This window comes from Thrips palmi, unplaced genomic scaffold, assembly GCF_012932325.1.
Source record: "Thrips palmi isolate BJ-2018 unplaced genomic scaffold, TpBJ-2018v1 HiC_scaffold_19, whole genome shotgun sequence".
Lineage (NCBI taxonomy): Eukaryota > Metazoa > Arthropoda > Insecta > Thysanoptera > Thripidae > Thrips > Thrips palmi.
This window is the reverse complement of record NW_023144628.1, coordinates 14,394,459-14,413,874: the sequence shown is the minus strand read 5'-3', so window position 1 is coordinate 14,413,874 and position 19,416 is coordinate 14,394,459. Positions and strand designations below refer to the sequence as shown.

At 45.5% G+C, this 19,416-nt stretch overlaps 1 protein-coding gene across 2 annotated transcripts; it reads right to left on the bottom strand.

Moving 5' to 3' along the window:
• Positions 1-2,376: 2,376 nt before the first annotated feature.
• LOC117645777 (myrosinase 1-like) lies at positions 2,377-12,063 on the bottom strand. 2 transcript variants are annotated; one of them, XM_034386177.1, is made up of 10 exons: positions 11,876-12,063; positions 11,147-11,274; positions 10,212-10,346; positions 9,846-9,971; positions 5,683-5,896; positions 4,578-4,814; positions 3,522-3,673; positions 3,252-3,392; positions 2,926-3,032; positions 2,377-2,652 (listed from the first exon to the last, which is right to left on the bottom strand). In XM_034386177.1, exons 1-10 carry the CDS (start codon positions 12,036-12,038, stop codon positions 2,463-2,465), a joined length of 1,593 nt encoding a protein of 530 aa, XP_034242068.1. In that variant the 5' UTR covers positions 12,039-12,063; the 3' UTR covers positions 2,377-2,462. The 2 variants fall into 2 exon arrangements, with proteins under 2 accessions (XP_034242068.1, XP_034242069.1); XM_034386178.1 differs by lacking the exon at positions 4,578-4,814.
• Positions 12,064-19,416: the final 7,353 nt, after the last annotated feature.

Sequence of the window (19,416 nt, the reverse complement as noted above, 5' to 3'; positions counted from 1 at the left end):
TCAAAATGTACGCTAATGGGACTTAACTTTGGGTCGTGGGTCAGAATGGGCTCTATTTTCGTCATCAGCGCCCTCAAAAATGATCCAGGAAGCGGAAGAAGGGGATAACTCAATTTTGACCATTTTTCAGGAGAAACAAAAAACTGTTAGCAGGGAAAACTAAAACAAAACAAATGAATGTTGCAGATGTTAATAATTTCAAAAAGCATTAGTAAAGTTTTGAAAAAAGAATCGAAAGTGTAAGGTCACTCCGTAGAGGATTTCTGCGACTTGTCACTTTCCGTTGAAATGGAAAACAGAGTCAGCTCACCTTATATTTCCTAAACAAAGAGGAATTTGGAGACAAGTCAAGTGGAACAATAGTCTGCATAAAGTGTATGTTACTCTGGTGTATTTTTTGGACTTAGCTCTTTTTTCCAAATTGAAATTTAAAATTTAGGGGGGGTTAAGTTGAGTTGATTCTTTTAACACTAGATTCATAAAAACACAAGTTGAGTTATATCCTTTTGCCAATTTGTCAAACGGACCCATGTAGACTAAGGTTGAGTTATCTCCATTTTCCAATGAAATTTAGACCGAAAAAGGGGTTAAGTTGAGTTATACCCTTTTTCCATGTGGATTTTCTCCGAAACTGCTTGGAATTCAGTCAAATAATTAGGTGTAATGATGTAAACCATTCTAAGGCACAATAATAAAATAAAAACTCAATTTGGGGATAAGTCAAGTTATTCCCTTCTTCCGCTTCCTGGATCAAATATTGGAAACCATATGAAATTTGACAAAAAGTTAGAAGTACCAAAAAAGTTTTTTTTTCTACCGTGTTTCAAGAGTTTATTGATGGTTTCAATCGCAGGGATTGAGATAGGAAAGCTGAATTTTGGTGAGTGGCGAGCCAAGGATATGCCTAATGACCCTGCAAAATCTCAGCAGAATCGGCCGAGCCGTTTCGGAGTAGTGCAGACACACAGACACACACACGGACAGACAGGAAAAACTTTTCAACCCAACTAAAGGAACAGGCTTCGCTACTGCTCAGCCAATAAAACAAAATACAGACATCAAAGTTACTTTGAAGAGACCAGACAAGCGTTTCCTTTTCAATTCAGGGACTCAACGCAACTCAGGACACAGCGTTTCCTAGATCCCATTTTTGGCTGAGCGATAGCGAAGCCTGTTACTCCAGTGCGGTTGAAAAGTTTTTTCTGTCTGTCTGTCTGTGTGTGTGTGTACACTACTCCTCCTGAACAGCTCGGCCGATCTGGCTGAGATTTTGCAGGCTTATTAGGTATGTTCTTGGCTCGGCACACGCGAAATTTCACTATCCTAGCTCAACTGGTTCAGTTTTTATAGCCGAAAAACACCCAAAAAACGGCGAAAAATCGAGTTCTCTGCAGACAGATCACTTCTGCCTTGAAGAAAGGGTGGTCTGGGGGACGGAGCCCCCTAGCCCCAACAAGTTAAAAAGTTACAAGGGTCAAGAACGTGTTATCTGTAGATGAAACAACTCTACCTGGAATGAAGGGGGGTCTGGGGGCCGCCCCCCAGCATGCAACAAGTAAGAAGTAACCGACGACGGAGAAGCCAATGCCTGCCGAAGGCAGGCTAGCGCCGCAGGCCAAGGTAGGTACGCCAGGCGCGGATTGAAGGAACAGGCCGCGAGACATCGCGAAGCCTGTCACGACAAGACGCGGTCTGGCGTAAACCTACCTTGTTTTTAATAACATCAATGAAATTCGTGGTAATAAATAATAGATACATAAATAAAATAGATATGGAAAACTCAGGTACTTCATTTTACACAGTGAATCTATCTTGATGTTTGAACATTACTAAAAACGGTTTAAAAAAACTTGAAGTGCTCGGTAAAATGGCCGCCACATGATGCTTCTCTGCTCCAGGACCCGCTGCCGCAGCCGGAGCCAGGCGGCCTGCCGCTCGGCGCCGCAGCGCGCCAGGCGGTGCTCGACGTCCTCCGGTTCCTGGCACCGGGAGCAGTCCGGCGCCGCGGCCTGCTTGGTGGCTTGCAGCCGGATGGATGGCGGTGGGGAGCACGTCGTGGTCTGCTTCAAACCAGGTCGACCGGGCGTCGACGGGCAGGTTCTTGGCGTGCACGCAGCGCCAGATGTGCTGCTGCACGTCCACGTCGACCTCGTGCATGGCTCTGGACACGGGCACGTCCTCGGCGAGGGCGGCAGCGAAAATGGCACCTAGATGACTCCATCAGTTGGTGTGGCCTAGACCACGTTTGGTTTTTCAGGGCACTAGAGTTGTACGTATTCAGTTAACGAAATTGTGATTCCCCATCGACTTCGGGCGCCGACCCCTCATCACTCACTCCTCATTCTATTAAACGGTTAACTTAAATTGAACAATCGGTTTAAGTTTTATAAATACTAGATTTAATGAGAAACGATTCAGAAACAGATGCGATAAAGTTTGACGGGTGAATGTAAATGGTGCTGTTAAAGGCATTTCAGTAAAATGAGGCCGGCGAAGACGGGCAGCAGCGAAGACGAGAAACGCGCCGAGCTGGCAGCCACTTCGGGAATGGTCCTCGTCTCCCCAACCTCCTTGAAGAACGCCGAGGACTTCTTGAGCGTTCGGTTCAGCGATCCGCCGGCGTAGTCCACGTGCACCAAACCGTACGAATATCTGCAAAGAGAAGAAAGGCTTGGAAGAGCTTCCAGAGCGAGCGGCCACCAAGCAGACCAAGCCACCAATTTGTTTCGAACAGTGTGCATGCACTGAAAGCCGATGAGTGTACTCAGTACTTTCTCTTAGTGAGATGTGAACTAAGGTTTTCACAGTGAATTCAGCGAGAGCACAATATGAAGCATTTTATCTTCATAATACGAATCTTTGAATTTTCTTCTCAGGATACTAGCCTAATTTTAATGTTTCACGGGCGTAAGACTGGAAACGTACTTGTACTGACGAACCCACTCGAAAAGATCTATGAGGCTCCACGCCAAGTAGCCGAGAACACGCACGCCATCTTCTTCGATGCCTCGAACTAGCTCCCGCATGTAGGCCTGCCAATTAAAGGACATGATTACTAGAAATAGCGTGCCTGGGTGCAATGTCCAAAAACGCGCAAACAGGTGCCAACTTGGTTTTAGAGGATGTACAGTCTGCACATCAATTCTGCAGCTATGTTAGACTGAAAGTTTGCAGAAATCAGAAATGAGCAACCTGGAGTTGCTTTCTACCAGGAGTGGTGCCGAAACCACTTGAGGGTTAGTCTCACTCACACTATGGTAAACAGCGCGGATGTTGTCGTCAAGGGATACGACGCTGTTCTCTGTGATGAAACCGTTCTCCGTCACGAATATGGGGACGCGGTACTCCGCCCAACACCACAGCGCCGCCTCCTTCAAACTCCAGGGTGTCATCTGGAAACAAAAGCGCACGCTTTCTATTGGTCCGCCTGGCTGTGAATGCAACCACTTTCGCTCGTTGGATTGTGAACCGAAATACGGAGTTCTGTGGCTGCTGCCCACTGTATTGGTTACAGTCCGTACCTGAGAAAATGCAGTGACAGCATGAGAGCCAAACACGTCGTTGGCAACCACTCGCACCGCCGCGTCGGTCAGAGCGCTTCCTCGCTCCGGTCGTTTCGCAGCCGCGATTGTCTGTCCAAAGTAATTATTGACGCCGAGAAAGTCAATGGTTCCTGCACGAAGGAGAATCCCAGAAGTGATTAGTTGGTAAGGGGGGGGGGGGGGGGTGGAAAGCACAGGCAATGGTTCAGTGATTCCGTTGGCTACAGCTCGAGTTGGTGTTGGCTAGTTCGTCAACCGAAGTAAATTCGGTAAATACCACATAAATGCCCATGTATACAGCAAATGCTGCGTGCGAACGTATGTGTAGTGTATGAGCAAAGTAATGCTGAATGAGTTTTAGAGTATGTCCTGGTTTCACATCACTAATTTAATTCATACTACTTAAACTAAACTCATCATTGATCACCGAAAACCATTTCGAAGGGTCCTATTCATTGGCGTTCCCCCCAAGAATCTTATCTTAAACGCAGGCGAATTTCAGTTCGTTTGATCATTTGATACAGCTACATATCAATAAAATTTGTGCTTCAGTTCACGTAAATCTGAAGATGGAAGCTCAAAGAAACCAAAAGTGCATGTAGAATGACATTCCGCCTACTCTTCTATTTATCCCAAATGATAAAAAAGAAAGTGAAATTTGCCTGTGTTTAAGATAAGATTCTCTTGGGGGGAACGCCCAGATAAGATCATTTTTCAGCGCTTTGGCACATTTTATAAAAACTTTTTTCAAATGTGTAATTTGTAAACGTTTTGCTTGTATTAGAGAGCAAACAGTTTTCAAAAGTTTTGACAAAAAATTTTTGTGCAAACGTGCTTTTTGTACAAATTTGTTCGAAAAAGCTCGCACGTTTGGAATTGAGACCACGCACAAAATTGCACTGACATTTAGTGTGTACTTTCATTGAATCTGACATAAATAACCAAAACTTTTTCGCGCTTCTGCACTTTTTTTCAAACATTATTAATTAAAATGAGTGCTTGTCTTGGGGAGTCGACGGTTTTAGAGACGCAAACCTCTGAGCATGGCGCGTTGGTCGGCGCTGAACTCGGGCAACCGCGACTTGCCAAGCCCCTCGCGCTCGCTGGCCTCGTCCACCATGCGGCGCACCTCGACGGGGTAGTCCCCCGTGACGAGCGGCCCGAACGTGGTGCCCAGCGTCAGCAGGTTGTAGCGCCGCACCGCGGCCACGTCCGCGAAGGACGAGGAGTTCGGCCGCGGGGCGAAGGCGAAGTTACTCAGCCCGATGAGCCCTGCAGTGTCGCAGTAACATGTCAGTGCATTTCCACGGCACAGTGCACAGTGGGCCATAAGACCGGTGGAGGTGACCGAAATTCCAGACGTGGTGGAGTCGCTAAATGGGATTCGATCAGTACGTGGATTGCTCTCTGAAGGAGAAATCCATTGCACTTTGAAAAGTTGTCTCTTTATGAAAAATCGGGGACGATACTTTCATCACTTTAAAATGATGACAACCTCATCGCAAATTGACGACTTTTACCCACCGTATTGCAAGAAAAAGCCACAGCAAAAGTACACAAATTCGTGGCCTGCTTGGAAGGATGCTTTAAATAAGAATGTACCATGTACACACTTAAGTTTGCGGTGAGGTGATTCACTTCTCGTGGGATTCCCACTAACATCGGTTCATTCCCAGGTACAAGGCGAAAATGGTCCCCAGTTCTCCAGGAGAAGTCTCTGGAAATCGCCGTCGCCTATGTTTTCAGTATAGGTTACCTATAGGCTACCGTTTTTACCGTGAAGTGAAGAACCACACTCTAAATGTCTAACAATGAAATTTGACCCATGTTATTCGTATGCTGCAGTGAATTCGGCGCAAGCATGATACGAAGCAATATTCCTTCGTAGTACGAATCTTTTTAGCTTTTTCACTGTAAGATATACAAAGAAAAACCTTCGTAATACGAAGAAAAACCACATTCGTATTATGCTTGCGCCTTTCCTTCGTAATATGGGAAATTTCTTCGTAAGACATTTAGAGTGCATGGGATGCCCAACATAAAAACATTTCTAAGAGGTGGTAATACCTGGCACTTATAACGTAATTTTTCATTTGTACTTTTGTAATTATTTCTGAGCGCCAGTGTTTGCGGCACCTACCATGTTGCTTTGCCGCGTACTTCTCCTGGTACAGCCGGTAGGCGCGGGCGTGCGACAGCACTATTCTCTGCAGACATTTGTAGTCGTTCGCCTCCTGACCGGGTGCCGGTGTGGGCGCGGTGTCCGGTATCTCCGTGCCGGCGAGGAAGGCGGCAATGTTGGGGAGGAAGTTGCAGAACAGGTAGGGCTCGTTGTGCGTGGTCCAGTACCGCACCTTCAGGTCGAGAATACCAACCGTGACACAGTGGGCTAGAAGACCGATGGAGGCGGTCAAGATCCCGGATGTGTTTTGAGCTCACAAGTCGCCTAATGGGTGAATCCAGGTCAATTTGAACGGGGTTTGACCCCGACCCCCTCAGAACTTGCTCCAAACAGTCTTAAATCATTGGTCTATACCTAAAACCACCCGAAAAAAAAATTGGTTGAAAAATATTAACATTTGGCTGAGCTGTGGCACTTTTTGTTTTTTGGTCAATTTTAGTGAAATTAGGACAATGAAAATTTGAAAAAACAATTTTTTCTCGAAATGGGGATTTTTGAGGCCTGATTTGTTTGACATGAGTTGTCTTATGGTAGACCAATGCAATACCGGTCAAAGACCCCTACTCACTCAATTTGCACTGAAGGCTGAAGAATTTCTAGTAATTTTACCTAAAAATCGAAATATTAAACCTTGCCCCACCTTTCAAAATTCATTTCTATGCATGAAAATCTACCTTAGGGCCCTGGCAACAACATATAAAAAATCTGGGATGGAGTTTTTCATTTTAAGGAAATCGTTCCAGAAAGCGCTACTTTTGACTAGTCGATTTAGCTAAAACGCATGAAATTTCACCAAATATAAAGTACGATGAGGTCAATCTTGCTATTTTAGCCTCTTTGGGCAGTATCAGAGGCCAATGGAGTTTGAGGGGAGTAAAAAAGAACATATATACAATTTGCACGTGTACTACGAACACCAACTTCTGACAGCTTTTGAACAGGAAGCCCAAGAACACGGTGAAGGGAGATACGGTGGGGACACTAGGCGCTGCGGAGTGAAGCCCGTTTCTGGACGTTCCGTAGTTCCAAACGCTCCGCCAGGATGCGCTGTTCCCCACGTGGGCCGAGGTGGTGGGGGAAGAGGGCCGGCTCACTATTGGCTGGCGGCTGGCTACCGCGCACCGCCGCTCACCGCCTCCAGCGGCCAGCCAATAGTGAGCCGGCCCACTTCCCCCTCCACCTCGGCCCACTTGGAGAACAGCGCTACTAGCGGAGCGTTCGGAACGACGAAACGGGCCAAAAACGAGCTTCACTCGGCCGCGTGGCGGAGGGCCCGAGTGTCCCCACCGTATCTCCCTACACCGTGCCCAAGAAAATATAATCCGTAATAATCAAGTGGATCAGGGGGAGTTGTTAATCGATTTTTACCATTTACTTCTGCTGTCTGTCTCATTTTAGTCCACTTCTGTCCTGTCGTTTGTGTCTGGAGAGAATGTCAATTCTTATTGTTGAGCCTCCAAATCAGTTTGGTGATGGAACCCAAACAGCCAACTCAACTCGAGACGGAACCAAGCATATAGAGTAACTCCAGCCCATGGTGGAACGAAATCCGGGCTTGGGTCACGGAATCGGTTCAAGCTTTGTTGGTTCAATAGGTACCAGTATGACACATCAACCCCAGGTGCATAGTTGGCTAGCTCAAAGAATACTTGAGATATCTACATTTTGCTGTATTTGACTAATTTAGCGGGAAAATGACGCTTTCTGATTATTAGATAGTTAGAGTTGTTTCTACAGTTCTGGCTAGTCATGATTTTATCTAAATGAAGGGTAGGCAGGAAAAGGAAACACAAGCTAGAACTGAAAAAAAAACAACTTTGTTATAAAAAATCAGAAAGCAACATTTTTCCGCTAACTCTGTTAAATTTAGAAAAATGTAGACATCTCAAGTGTTTTTGGAGCACGGTGTAGGGAGATACGGTGGGGACACTCGGGCCCTCCGCCACGCGGCCGAGTGAAGCTCGTTTTTGGCCCGTTTCGTCGTTCCGAACGCTCCGCTAGTAGCGCTGTTCTCCAAGTGGGCCGAGGTGGAGGGGGAAGTGGGCCGGCTCACTATTGGCTGGCCGCTGGAGGCGGTGAGCGGCGGTGCGCGGTAGCCAGCCGCCAGCCAATAGTGAGCCGGCCCTCTTCCCCCACCACCTCGGCCCACATGGGGAACAGCGCATCCTGGCGGAGCGTTTGGAACTACGGAACGTCCAGAAACGGGCTTCACTCCGCAGCGCCTAGTGTCCCCACCGTATCTCCCTTCACCGTGTTTTGGAGCTAGCCAACTTTGCACCTGGGGTTGATATGTCCTACTGGTATCAATTGAACCAACAAAGCTTGAACCGATTCCGTGACCCAAGCCCGGATTTCGTTCCACCATGGGCTGGAGTTACTCTACATGGTTGGTTCCGTCTCGAGTTGAGTTAGCTGTTTGGGTTCCATCACCAAACTGATTTGGAGGCTCAACAATAAGAATTGGCATTCTCTCCAGACACAACGACAGGACAGAAGTGGACTAAAGTGAGACAGACAGCAGAAGTAAATGGTAAAAATCGATTAACAACTCCCCAAGATCCACTTGATTATTACGGATTATATTTTCTTGGGCTTCCTATTCAAAAGCTGTCAGAAGTTGGTGTTCGTAGTACACGTGCAAATTGTATATATGTTCTTTTTTACTCCCCTCAAACTCCATTGGCCTCTGATACTGCCCAAAGAGGCTAAAATAGCAAGATTGACCTCATCGTACTTTATATTTGGTGAAATTTCATGCGTTTTAGCTAAATCGACAAGTCAAAAGTAGCGCTTTCTGGAACGATTTCCTTAATATGAAAAACTCCATCCCAGATTTTTTATATGTTGTTGCCAGGGCCCTAAGGTAGATTTTCATGCATAGAAATGAATTTTGAAAGGTGGGGCAAGGTTTAATGTTTTGATTTTTAGGTAAAATTACTAGAAATTCTTCAGCCTTCAGTGCAAATTGAGTGAGGTGGGGTCTATGACCGGTATTGCATTGGTCTATCATAAGACAACTCATGTCAAACAAATCAGGCCTCAAAAATCCCCATTTCGAGAAAAAATTGTTTTTTCAAATTATCATTGTACTAATTTCACTAAAATTGACCAAAAAACAAAAAGTGCCACAGCTCAGCCAAATGTTAATATTTTTCAACCAAATTTTTTTTGGGGTGATTTTAGGTAAAGACCAATGATTTAAGACTGTTTGGAGCAAGTTCTGAGGGGGTCGGGGTCAAACGCCGTTCAAGTTGACCTACATTCGCCCAATGGGACTGCAACCTAACGCGTGACCCAACAAAAGGATTGCACTCCGGACGAGGAATCCATTAGTGGGGTGACACGCTCGGTTCTGGTCTTGTACAGCAAGCTCTGGAGCTCAAACGCGCCTGAGGTAAGAAAAATGGAAACGACTTGACGAAATTTTCATTTTGACCCGCGGACTCTTGGAGCAACATTTTAAAGTTGATTCAGATGCCAAGGTGTTCTGCTACGCGCACTGGTAATAGAGGAGGTGAAACTGTGTTTTCGAAACCAAACCGCACGAATATGCACCAAAAACTGACCCAGGTAAAAACAAGATTTGTAAAGATGTATATGAAAATTTGTGCGAGCTTACACTCTCAGCACGTTACTAACTTTTGGTTCATTCTGTCAGTTCTTATGCAGGTGATTTGTGCAACCATAACACGTACTTCTCCTTTCTAAAAGAACTACTTAGGTAATATTAATGTACTGACAGTTTAGTTTTGTACACAATTTTACAAAAGAAATTAGTCATACTTACTTAGAAAATACTTCATGTTATTTTTGCCTATACAAAAAAGTAATAATTGAGAAAAAAGTCAGTAACGTGCTGAAAGCGTATGAATTCTATTATAGTCACAAAGCTAAATATATCAACGTAAAGAGTCCGTTCTTTTTCGGTTTTGTTACCATTTATGGGAACAAGCATAAACCTGTAGTTTATATCCCTTGAGGAAGAGGATTTTCTGTAATTATGACGGTTTACACTTGCTTATGAAGCCATCGAGAGACTGCACTCGCTTCTCCATTTTAGTTGCGCTAATGTGGGACTATTTTCCGCTGGCAACGTGTGCGTGCGGCCAGTGTCAACATACCCTGTCACCAAAATGGGTGAATGCAAAGTCTGCATAGGCCACAAAGGCGTCGACCATTTTGTCATCGTTCCAGCCGTCGAACTCATCCTGCAAAGCCTGCGGGGCGTCCCAGTGGAAGAGGGTTACCTGGAACAAAGAAAATTACCTGCAGACTGACAGACGGCAGAAGCGGAATGGGGTAAAATAGGGTAAGGTTACCAAACACGGATCACTCTTTAGAAATGTCCTGTATTTCGGCTCAAACAAGCGATGGCCTTAATTTTCTTCGATACACTCGGAGATAACCACAAATACAACAGGCTTTCAGGTGCTATCGCCTGGTCTGGCAGTGTGCCTTCCTCGGGTCTAAATTCCCACTGTACTTACCATCGGTTGTATACCGCTGTCCTGCAGATCGTCTATAAGTTGGTTGTAGTAGCGCAGTCCGTCCTGGTTGACGTTACTGGTCCAGCCATTGGGAAGGAGGCGTGGCCAAGACAGGGAGAAGCGATACATTCGCAGCTGTTGGAAACAAAGCAACATTGAGTCTAATGTTGGGCCAAGGTAAAGACTTGATCATCACCATTGTTTTGGTTTCACTGGTCAATCAGAAAATCTTAACGGCTTAACCATTTTAACAATCTAAAAATCTAATAGCTCTTTTATTCTCCATTTTAACCCATGACACGTGTTGACATTTTTTTGTTCGTCTTCTCGAGACCAATCAAAATCTGTTTGAAAATGTCAATTTGTTTAATTTTGAAAATTCACTCGACTCGAACCCTGCAAAGCCGAAAATCGAACCCATCTTGTCGCCACGGAGTCCGATATCCGAACCAAGATGGGTTCGATCCTACTTAAGGCCGTTTTGCGAGCCTATGTGGGTTCGAAAGTCGAACCCTCTTTTAACTGTGTAGCATTCAATACAAAGTCCTTCACATTGAAACAACCGGGTGAGATAAGATCTTTTATCCGGAAACGATCCTAAGATCTTAAGACAATGACCCCTTAAAGGGCCAAGTGGCGCGACTCGGTGCACTGACAATCTCACTTCACTCACTTGCACATTATTTCAGTCAGTACACATTTAATTTGTTGGTACAAACTTTTTCCGAGATGCCACAGTTTTTGGCGCAGATGCAACTTCTCGCAAAAATTAGTACCCGATTTTACTCAAAACTAGAGTACTCCAAACTGCGCGGTTTTTCGTACGAACGTCGTGTAAGACATGTTCCAAAACCGAAAACGTAATGTACGAAAGTGAGCGCGACAATCTGGAATGTGTGTGGAAGACTTACTTGGCCCCTCATCACATAACTTACCTTCAGTTCGCGAGCAGCAGCCACGTCGTCTTTGCTTCGGTGGTAAGAGTCTGCGCCCACATCAGCGTTGGGCACTCCCGTCAAGGCACTGGAATGCAGAATGCGGTCGAAGAGGCTTTCGCCCTTCCCTGTCGATCCGAAAAAACAAGTCCACACTAAATGCACTGCACTCTCCGACACTCCGCGGACATTTTTTTAAGTAAACCTACAGTTTAATTATTTCTCATGATGAGAATCCAATAACAAAGCGGCAATTGGGACAATGCTTTTGGATTCCATTCCCATGCATTGGCATACGGCATTTTCGGGATGCATTTGCACTTGCACGTAAGGTGCAATGCGGCTGAGGCATTGCACGCATGGTGCGATATCTCGGTGCATTGCACAATACGTGCTATACTCATAGCGTTTGGAAGTTTGGAATCTCAGTGTGCATTCGTATAATTTCTCACGTGGTCTCCGAGGGGTAACCACTTTTGATATTTGGAGGCACAGCGCTTCTTACACTGATAAATTCCTACTAAGAACGTTCGTCGTGGCAACAAAGTATAAACGGCGACTTCATATCGCCGAGGGGTAACCACTTTTGATATTTAGAGGCACAGCGCTTCTTACACTGATAAATTCCTACTAAGAACGTTCGTCGTGGCAACAAAGTATAAACGGCGACTTCGTAGCCTGCGAAGGAAATCATTTTTCAACTCATTGCATTGCGGGTGCACCACTTACCGCTGACGTTCCACGCGCCCTCGGCCTGGTACGAGGAGGTCCCCGACCCCACGATGAAGTCATCGGGGAGCTTCACGACGCCGCCCGACGCCTCGCAGTGTGCCAACGCTGCCCAGAATGCCCAGGCCAGGGCCGCGAGCACCTCCACGCGCCGGGGCAGCATCGTCAATTCTGTGCCGGCCAACAACCTGGCCCACCTACACACTTATCGCGGCGAGACGAGATAGCGGTGATGCCGCCGCGCGTGGTGGACCTAAGTCCACAATTTAGTCGAGGACCAGAACGGAGCACTGCTCGACGTCTGCATTGTAGGCACTAACTGATCCATGAAGCGGAAGGAGAAGATAACTGGAATTTCATCATTTTTCAGGCGGAAGAAAAAATTTGACCCTACCAGAAGAAGAATCTTATCTGTGCTGCATGAGAAAGATCCTAATTAAATTGTTTGAAGTCAACGAGAGAAATCCTTATACTTTTCTCCACTTCAGCAGAGTAGGGCAGGTTGATTGAAGCATTCGACGCAGACCAATTATTGCCAAATCTTGTGAATCGGCTCACGGCAACCAAATGCACTCTCATTCCAGGAACGTGACATCACGTTGAAACGAACGTGACAAAGTGTCACGTTCGTTTGAGCGTTGTGTCACATTCGTTAGGATGTGAATTGGCCAAAAAAAAAGCTTGTTCACATGCAAACGAACGTGACACAATGCTCAAACGAACGTGACACTTTGTCACGTTCGTTTCAACGTGATGTCACGTTCCTGGAATGAGAGTGTGCCAAGGCAACATGTCATTTAATGTGTCAACGTAACCTATCTTAGTTGTGTAGCGTGGCGAATTAGGTTTGCAGTGTGGGTGCAGCCCAACGAACTCTTGGAAATTCATCTCTTCGATTTGGATGCAACTTTTTTTAGGGGTACACTGTTAAAAATTACGTTGTAATTTAGCAGTAAATATGTTGCTAATTTTCTTAGCGATCAAAGTTGTTTTCAAATGACTTTCGTTGTTTACTAACGAGTTGCGTCGTTCGTCCACAAGATGTTTGTAAACCGGTAGGCAGCCTTATTTGCATCAATTTTTATTGCCGATTAGGTCACAGACCTAGTAGAGTCCCGGTTACCCCGCAGTAACCACTTCTTAGATTGTCCGGGTTGTTTGTACGCAGCAAAATATTGTTTTGAAACAGCATAAGTCATAAAAATAATTAGCAACGAATTCGTCGTTTTAAAACAAGCAAACTTGTTCACAAACAACAGCGTTGTCGAGGTTGGTAATTGTGTAGTTGTTTTAAAACAACAATTTTTAACAGTGTAGGGGTGATTATGAAAAGATCCCATGTCAGACGGTTTTGCGATATTTCACCCCGTTTGGCTGTGATAACATAGCGAAGTTTTCACTTTGGTCGATCAGAATCATGATATTTTCTTTATATTTCTCCGCACTTACTGAAAGTTGAGGTATGATCCGACAATGGTTTTTAACGTAAAAACGGATGGGGAACACGATGGAAATAGTTTCGAGACGATTGGGGGAAGTTTTGATGTCACTTTCTCCATTTAACTTATTTTTTTCCGAAAAATCGATGTTTCCAAAATAACTCATCTTCGATTTTGATGTGACTTTCCTCACATGATCCTCTCACACATTGAAAGGAAATTGGTCGACCCACCGTAAGTTGTATCACCAATCGTGAACCACCAGGATGATTGGCTGAGCGATAGCGAAGCCTGTTCCTCCAGTGGGGTTGCAAAGTTTTTTATGTCTGTCTGCGAGTGTCACTTCTCCTCCTGAACGAACGGCTCGGCTGATCTTGATAAGATTTTGAAAGGTCATTTGATCTGTCCCTGGCTCGGGACACACCAAAGTTCAGGTTTCTATCAGACGGGGGAAATGTGTGTCGGTTCGCTTGGAGCGGCGCGGCACGGCACGATGGGCTGCCTTTCTGGAAGGGGCGCTAGACACCCTGGAACTGGGTCCGGAGCCAGGGTTCGATCGGGAAGGGCGCCCAGGGTGCCCAGCCCAAACTGGGTGGGCTAAAATACCGTTTTACAGTGAAGTGGAGTGTTGCAGAGCTCCACGGAAATGGTTCGTTCTCGAGAACGGCGCAAAACGTATTTTGTGGTTGACTGTTTCGATTAGAGGAGGGTCTAAGCTAAGTTTCAAGCCAACGGGAGCCAAATTTGGTTAAGGTACTTGGAAACTGTGCAAATTTTAAAACTTCGTAAAAGTTTGAAAGTAAAAAAATCTTTTCAAAACAAAAAAATTTTATCACTGGTAGATTCGATTTTTCTTTCCCTTTCGAAATCTGGTCTCGGATTTGGTCTACGATGCATATTAGCGACGCTATCAACCTTCAAAGTTGCACTGGTGCAGCAATTTGAGAAAAAAGTTTTTTGCTATATCTCAGCCCCTGGGGCTACATTCGAAAAACTTTGTACCGGTCATGAACTAGTACCATGGGGGTAACAAACCCCGAAAAGAAGAATCAATTCGGTGACCATGGTGGCAGAGGCCTTGTCGACTTTACGTGGAATGACCCATATCCTGTCCCGTATGCGTTAGTTGATGTTCTAAATGAGAAGTTAAAAGGATTGCTAAGTAGAGGTTAAATTAAGAAAGTGTCTTTTTCTGATTATGCTGCCCCTGTTGTCTTAGTTCCTAAGAAGGATAATAATAAAAGAATGTGCGTAGACTTTAAGAAAACTATAAATAAGCAGCTATATTGAAGATATTTTAGCCCATTTGGCTGGTGCCAAATTGTTCACTGTTTTGGATCTGTCCGATGCTTATCTTCAATTAGAGTTGGATCTCGAGTCAGGGAAGTATATTACTATTAATACTCAAAAGGGTTTGTTTGTGTTTACCAGACTTATTTACGGGATAGCTAGTGCGCCCGCAATTTTTCAGAGTACCATGGATGATATTCTTCGTAATTTAACTAATGTTCACAGTTTTATTGATGATATCCTAGTCAAAGGGAGTACTTTGGATGAGTGTGTTAATAATACCAAACTCGTCTTACATGAATTTAATGAGCATAATATTCGTTTAAACCTCAAGAAGTGTACTTGGTTTGTACCTGAAGTTAACTATTTGGGTTTATGTCAGGAGTTTCCTATCAATGTAGCGGTGGTATCCTCTGGAACTCTGAAGGATCCTACCATGACTTAAGTCATGACCTTTATCCACTCTGGTTGGTCTGGTCCTAAACCTGATGATGTTGCTATCCGTCAGTATTAAATGTGCGTAGCGGAATGATCTGACTATTTTGCAGAATGTTTAAAGTTAGGTAATATAATTTGTGTTCTACCCTCTCTCAGAAAATCTGATCCTGGCATTGTCCGGATAAAAGCGTTAGCTCGCATGTATGCTGAGTGGCCAGGTATGTCTGAGGACGTTGAGATTTATTGTGGACAGTGTAATTCGTGTGCTCTGGTTAACATCAAGGAGAAAAAAAGATTTTGTTCCTTGGCCAGAAGCCAAACACCCCTTTGAAAGGGTACATGTAGATTTCTTTGAGCTGACCAAAGTCAAGCTGTTTATTTTTGCTGATTCCTTTTTAAAGTGGTTGTCTGTTCAACGTATGGATAACACTGATTGAGTATCTGTGGTTAAAGCACAGATGTCAATTTTCCCTGTTGTCGGTTACCCTGCGAAGTTGATGGCAGACAATGGACCCCCAGTCTGTGCTGAAGATTTTTAGCCTTTCTCACTAAGTGCGATATTGTACCGATTCATTCACCGCCCTATAGTCCTTCTAGCAATGGTCAGGCTGAACGTGCGGTACAAATTGCCAAGAAGGCTGTTAAAAAGTTGTTTAATGATGTTCCTGATTCTACCTCTAATAATGTTCAATTGTTCAACAGTGTTGTAGATCAACATGTGTCTAGTTTTTTGTTGTTGACCTATAGGAATACTCCCAACAACTACCACTAATAAAACTCCCAATGAGTTAATTTTTTCTTGCTCCCGAGAAATAGTTTGTCTGGCCTTGTTGGCTGAGCGATAGCGAAGCCTGTTACTCCATTGGGGTTGAAAAGTTTTCCTGTCTGTCTGTCCGTCTGTGGTGTGTGTGTGTGTGTGTGTGTCCGCACTACTCCTCCTGAACGGCTCGGCCGATCTCAGTGAGATTTTGCACACTTATTGGGGATGTCCTTGGCTCAGCACACGCGAAATTTCACCATCCTAGCTCTACCGGGTTTAGTTTTTATAGCCGAAAAACACCTAAAAAACGGCGAAACATCGAGTTTTCTGCAGGCAGATCACTTCTGTCTTGAAGAAGGGGGGTCTGGGGGGCGGGGGCCCCAGTATGCATCAAGTTAGAAGTAACCGACGATGGAAAAGCCTTTGCCTGCCGAAGGCAGGCTAGCGCCGCAGGCCAAGGTAGGTACGCCAGGCGCGGATTGTAGGAACAGGCAGCGAGACATCGCGAAGCCTGTTACGACAAGACGCGGTCTGGCGTAAACCTACCTTGTAGGGTAAAGTGCCGAACATGGATCGAGGTACCAAACATGGATCATTTCTGTTTGGGGGTCCGCATGGGGGTGATACGCATGTCCGTATCACCATTCCGGGGGGCATACGGAACGCCGTAGCATGCTCCGTATGAGACACTGATTATTTTGCAGTGTGTGGTCTTCCCTAGACGAAGGCCAAGTCCGGCCAGGGGGCCATCACCCGGCCAACACCCGGCCCAGGCCCGACCCGGGCCCCGGGCCAACACCCGGCCAAGTCCGGCCAACCCCCGGGCCCCAAGTCCGGCCAACACCCGGCCTGGGCCCGGTCAACTCCGGCCAAACCCGGCCTCGGACAACACCCCGCCATTGCTTGGCCAGCACGCGGCCCAGTCCGGCCATACTCATCAAACGGCAGAAAAGGGGTATTTTCGCTGTCTAAAGCGCTTCCGAGGCTCCCATAACACTCCCGGCGCCTTTTTCGGTCCCGCGAGCGCCTGGGTAATAGTGGGTAGGCAGCCCCGCAGACACGCCTGTTGAGCGGGCTGGCCTACGCTGTGCCCTGGCAGGCGCTCGCTCGGCCCTGGCAAATTGCAACGTGGGTGACAAGGCGATCAGGCACGCCTTTTCAGTGGTCTGGCCGGGGATGGGCAGGCTATTTACTATTAAACCTTGGACCACATGAGCAGTTCTCGCGAAATGGTTAATTTTGGGCCCTGAAACTTTTTGAAAAAAAGTTCAATTGAAACCGGGTTTTTTGCATTTATCTTGTTAAGAACATCACTAGGGATCATGGATTCATCGGGGCGAGCTATCACCCCAATAATATAGAAAATATCGCAATTTTAATTTTTTTGCCGTGCACGGAAATTACACAGCCTCAGAAACTGCCCACGGAAATTACATTTTAATGGGCCCTTAGAATAGGTGCGATACGAACGCAAACGCCTAGCAGTTTAGGCAGCTCCCTCCACATCTGTGCATTCTGGTTCCAGTTGCGTACCTCACAAAAAAATTTCGGGCTAGACCACATTTTGATCGTATGCCGTTTCGGGCCCGATGCCCGCGTGCACTGCCAAACGGGACACGGCCGTCCTTACTGGGGTGCCACGTTATACTGGCGGAGAAGAACCTCGTGCGGCTACAAGGTCCCACTCGTAGTGTGACCAGTATGTGACGAGGTGTACAGCGGCCCGCTCGCGGTGCGGTCTATTTAGCCCTCCTGGAAGCATATCTGGCACCCACGTTTACTAACCTATATTTTCGGAAAGATTTCTCTTTGAGTTTGAGGAACAGATTGCTGCAATTTATTCGATAAACTGGGTCTTAGCATTCGAACGGCAAGCTTAGGAAAGACGTCATGTTGCTTAACATATCGGTCAGGTTAAGTCCACCGCAAGTCTTAAATGGTCAGCTAGATCCCAAAATACAGCGAGCCTATTTTTCGCAAGACATTAAGCTTTCGGTTCAGCTTTCCGATCTGAATAATCAACGTTGAACGGTTTCACTGACTCGCAGTCACACTGTCAAGGCAGTATGCCGGCCGCGCCGAACAAAGCAGCATAAAACCGCATGGTTGTCCAGAAAATACAGTGTTTGACCAATCTGATGAGTGGAGTCGAAAGCTTAGACTCTTGCAAAAAGTCGGCTCGCTGCTCGTTTGGGTCCATTTTGTGACTTGCGGCGGGTTTAACCTGATGGATGTTGTGTTAAACTACGCCACGACTTTCCTCAGCTTGCCTTCCCATTCCCCATGCCCATTTCCTCCAGGATGGCATTCCCTCCATAAGAGAGGTTTAAAACATAAAAATATCGTCATACTTTAGAGCTGAGGCCCTTGCGAGGCCAAAATCACGTGAAACGCAACGAAAACCTCATTTTGTCCACGGAAATTACAGTCCACGGAAATTACATTATTGCATAAAATGGGGTGTACAAGCCAAACCAGAAGTGCCACCGGAACCAAAATTTTACTGGAACAACTTGTCCACAAGGCAAACACACAAGGATTGGTTCGCAATCAAAAATTTTTAATGGTCTGCAAGCAATGGGTGGAACGGAAATTACACTTATTGCTTGCTAGGTCAATTTTTCGCCCCTTTGGAACTTAATTAACTTTATATTTTCCGTTCTAATGGTGCCACATTACTCCGCCACTTTGCAAATTGTGTAGAACGAATGCACCAACAATATGAGAAAAGTTTCAGAACGGTCGCACATAAGGTAGAAAAACCGTCCCAAAAAACCGATTTTAGACTTTTTGAATTTTAGTTGTGGAAGACAATTTTCGGAATCATCTTGTGTCTGCAAATTTTACCCGAGAGATACGTTCTACACGTCAAAACGTAGCCTCACTTGCGTAGAACAAAATGCACTTACCGAAAGTGATTTCTCATACTCCCTTGGGCTGTAGTATAGGCGGGAAGCCCCAAATCTGGAGCGTAGGACATCAAAAAGTGTCCACGGAAATTACATTCTAGGGTAAAACTTGCAATTTAACGGTGGAAGGAGGCAAAATTTCATCTTGATGAGAGTTGTACCTTGTCCGCACGGTCAAAAAACATAAAGGTAGGAAAAGACCCGGTTAAAATCGAGTTTAGGTTGGAAGAACCACACACTAAATGTCTTATGTACTTTATTGTCCATAGCTATGGCCGTTTTTGTACATACAGAACTTATGTACAAATTTGTACATAAATTAGGAACAATATTTCCATATTGTGCTTAAGTATGTAAAACATTGTACCTAATTATGTACAAATTTGTACATAACTTCAGTATGCACAAATACGGCCATAGTTATGGACATAAAGCGACATAAAGTCCATAAGCATTTAGTGTGCAGAGAGAGGACACGAAATTATCACATCTCGCGAGAACTGCTCACAAGCTTCAGCAGTTCGTTCTCTTCACTTTTTTTTTACTTTTTCCTCCCTTAATTGTGTGTTTTCAGGTGAGGACCGCAGCCCATCTGGATCAACCTCCGCTGTCGAGGAGGCACCAGTCATCAGCCCTACAGCCCTGTCAAGTCAGATCGGAAAGAAATCGTCCCCCTTCAATCACTTAGGCAGTTTTGGGCCCTTT

Excerpts from the sequence above, each read along its gene's own strand:
- LOC117645777 (XM_034386177.1), bottom strand. The coding sequence starts at position 12,038 with ATGCTGCCCCGGCGCGTGGAGGTGCTCGCGGCCCTGGCCTGGGCATTC. Across the intron at positions 5,897-9,845 it reads TCACCCATTTTGGTGACAGG|GTGCGGTACTGGACCACGCA; the intron begins GTATGTTGACAC and ends CTCGACCTGAAG. Across the intron at positions 2,653-2,925 it reads GAGTGGGTTCGTCAGTACAA|ATATTCGTACGGTTTGGTGC; the intron begins GTACGTTTCCAG and ends TTCTCTTTGCAG.